The 3,243-nt window shown below is 38.4% G+C and overlaps 1 protein-coding gene across 1 annotated transcript in view; it reads right to left on the bottom strand.

The window, feature by feature from the left end:
• scai (suppressor of cancer cell invasion) overlaps positions 1-3,243 on the bottom strand; it is a gene marked incomplete at its 5' end in the record, with an annotated part of 45,167 nt that overhangs the window by 19,197 nt on the left and 22,727 nt on the right. Inside the window, 2 exon segments of the mRNA XM_032539411.1 lie at positions 2,165-2,317; positions 2,629-2,727. Of these exon segments, the coding sequence (XP_032395302.1) occupies positions 2,165-2,317; positions 2,629-2,727 (252 nt within the window).

The raw sequence follows: 3,243 nt of genomic DNA, 5'->3' as shown, positions 1-3,243 counted from the left end.
TGGCTCATGATCAGACAGTGGTTTACGGTGCGGTAGATTGGCTTTGCAAAAAAAAAACGGAGCGTTCTATGAACGAAATGACGCATTTAAAATATTGCTCGATTACGTAAATTTGATCGTGGGAAGCCAAAAATCGTGATTGGGATTAAAATTCAATTAATTGTGCACCCCTACGTACTCCTGAAAGAGTTACTCATTTAAACCACACATGGTGTGTGGTTTGAATTAGTAACTAGTAGTAATTAGTAACTCTTCAGGATTATCCATTATTTCATTTACTAGTCAATGCTGATATGAATGAAGATTCTGCTCTGGTAAAAGGCTATTGACTAAACAATTATAGGGTAACACTTTCCAACCCCATAGTGTTTATGTTAGTGTTGTTATTAAGACCAGGGTGAACATGCAGATTTGTCTGTCAGAGTAGAGAAGCAAATGACAAGCTGACTTGAGATATTGTTCCCCTTGCAAGAACAAGAATTCTAACCTAAACCTTTCTTAATTCTTTGTGTAGTTTGCTTGTGCAAGGGTTCAAGTCAGTCGGAGTCAGATTCACTATTCAATTCAATTTTATTTACAGTGTCAAATCATAACAGAAGTTATCTCAAGGCACTTTATAGAATGTGGTCTAGACCTGATTTGTAATTTAAAGGGACCCGACAATTCCCACAAGAACATGCATTTGGTGTCATGGAAAAACTTAACAGGCCAATAGTGGGAGATCCAGAAATATGACTCATAATTGTAGCAGTAGGAATAATGGAATGATGAGCAGTAGCAATTATAGTAACAGTAAAGAAAACAAAACTATGACTAATAATAATAGCAGTAGCAGTGCAGGGAGGCGAGCAGGACCCCGGCAGCAGCTGAAAAACAACAATCCATGGAAATCTATGAGGCGAGAAAGCACAAGGACTATGGGGAAGAAGTTACAAAGGATGGAAAAAGAGGGGAGATGAGAGAAACTCAGTGTATCATGGGTCCACCGGCAGTTTAAACCTATACTAAGGAAAACCTGGGCCAGCCCTAACTATGAGCTTTGTTAAAGAGAAGAGTTTTTAGTTTACTCTTAAATGTGAAGATGGCGTCTGCCTCCCAACCAAGGTCATTAAACCCCCTAAATGCAAACTTTTGTTGGAAATTGCTCGTTTCAATTTGATGAATACCACCTGTTCATAAGAAAGTGCTGCACTCCTGAGATAAAAGCGCTTTGATTAGTTGTGAAAACTATATAAATACAGTCCATTTATTAAACCCTAGGTTCATTTTGCACTGGAATTGTCCTTTAATAACAGAGTGAAAAAAAAATTCAACTATGTCCTCTTCAGTAGTGAAACTATTATTCAAGAGCAATGTAAGATGAAACAGACAACAGAGCTGCAGGTAATACTGCTAAGTTTTATATTGAAAATGTATTTCAAAAGGTGTTTGATATTCAATTCAACTTTTTTCCCCCAGACACACAGGTCAACACAGATATAGTTTGTTTGAGAGCCACCAACAGAAGCCTATGCCTAAAAGCAAGCTATGACGTTAATGATTTTGTATATCATGGCGGTGGATCCCTTGTTACCGGCTTAAATCGCTGTGGTAACCAACTTGCTTACCACTGCCAGGGTTGCAACTGAAATAAAAGGCTAAAGTAACTGCAGTTTATGAAAAAAACAAGTATAATTCTGGTCAGATCTTGTGCCTGACTGATTCAGGGAGTCATAGTGATTAAGCATGGCTATTGTTTTGTTTTTTGTGACCAGCTTTCCTTCCTGATTTAGGAACCAACAACTGCATCGCCTGTAAAACAGTGTCTTTGTTCTTCCTTTTATGTCGATCTATAGTTTGCTCTTCTTATGTAAAATATGCAGCTGTTGTAGATGTTTGCAACTGGTCATGCTGTGCAAACAACGTCTCTTTTATGTAAAATGCGCGCGTTGCTGGATTGGTAAACCCTGGGTTTATTGAACTAGTTCTTAACCACCGTCGTGACACAGCTTATGTGGGTCCGCAGTTGTTAGGTCAGGTGAAGCCGGGTAACTGAAATAAATCCAGGACATGTTGATCTGGATTCGTAGTACAGGCCACGTTTTCTTCAATAAGACTGGTCAACAATGTTGTTGATGTGTATATAGTGTTAGGAACTGTGAAATTAGAATTAGTGGGTTAAAACCTGGTTGTTACAGTTGCCGATGATTAGTGCATCTGCAAGGACGAGCTGCCCAACCACCATGCCTTGTTCCAGTGGAGGCACATTTCCCTCCTGCAGCCGATTGCTGGTGACTACGACGGAAGTGTTGTCATTCAGAACCACCACTGGATCTGCCTGTTTTACAAATGTAGAGAAACAACAGTGAGCCATAACTGATCTGATGTACCTGGCAGAAGACCGCTTACAAAAGGGGACTCGTTTAATTACCAGTCAGTCCAGAAAGACGAAACGTTGCATTATTGTTTTAAATTTCAGTAACTAACTTCAACCACTTAGTTTGTCTTGACCTAGCGTTTTATATGAAATCAAGACATGAAGAACTCAGTGGACTTCAGTAACATTTAATCAAACAAGTTTGTAACATGCAAAACATTAAAAACATTGCCAGTACTTATGTGTTGTGTTACATTTGGAGGGTTTGTTACCTCGACAAAAGCTGCCACTTCCTGTAGAACCAGGTTCCATTCCAACTGATCCTCTGTGTTGAATCGCTGTGTGTAATCTTCGATTTCCTCAGATAACTCCTGCAGGGAGCAGACAGGCAAAATTTCATGTCAATTTACAAATACTAAAACTTTTTTTTTTTTAACTCTAATGCAAAGCTTATAATTTTTTCCATGTGATTGATTTGTCAATGTATGTCAATATATTTTTTTTGAACCATTGTTTTTATAATGACACCCCCCCCCCCCCACCACGGTTGAATTTTGGGAGAGACTTCAGATACAGTATTAGGGGACCACTAAGACCTATATAAACAATCCAAGAGCATCATGTCATGGGATCTTTAATGTATAAAATTAAAAGTAGCCTTGCAAACTTCAGTGGACATGAAAAAAGGCTCTTTATATGACATTGCCTACATTGTAAATGGATTTCAACCAATAGGCTGAACACGTCACATATATAATTATTGTGACAGACACTGGGACTCCAGGTTAATAGGATTTTGACTCAGTAGCCAGATATCAATTCCATTTTGATTTCTGATAATTCACAGATCCAGTTTCTCTTTTTAATCTTCCCCTTAACATTTAAAG

The sequence above is a fragment of the Etheostoma spectabile genome, chromosome 16, assembly GCF_008692095.1.
Source record: "Etheostoma spectabile isolate EspeVRDwgs_2016 chromosome 16, UIUC_Espe_1.0, whole genome shotgun sequence".
Classification (NCBI taxonomy): Eukaryota; Metazoa; Chordata; class Actinopteri; order Perciformes; family Percidae; genus Etheostoma; species Etheostoma spectabile.
This window is presented reverse-complemented; position numbering and strand designations above follow the sequence as displayed.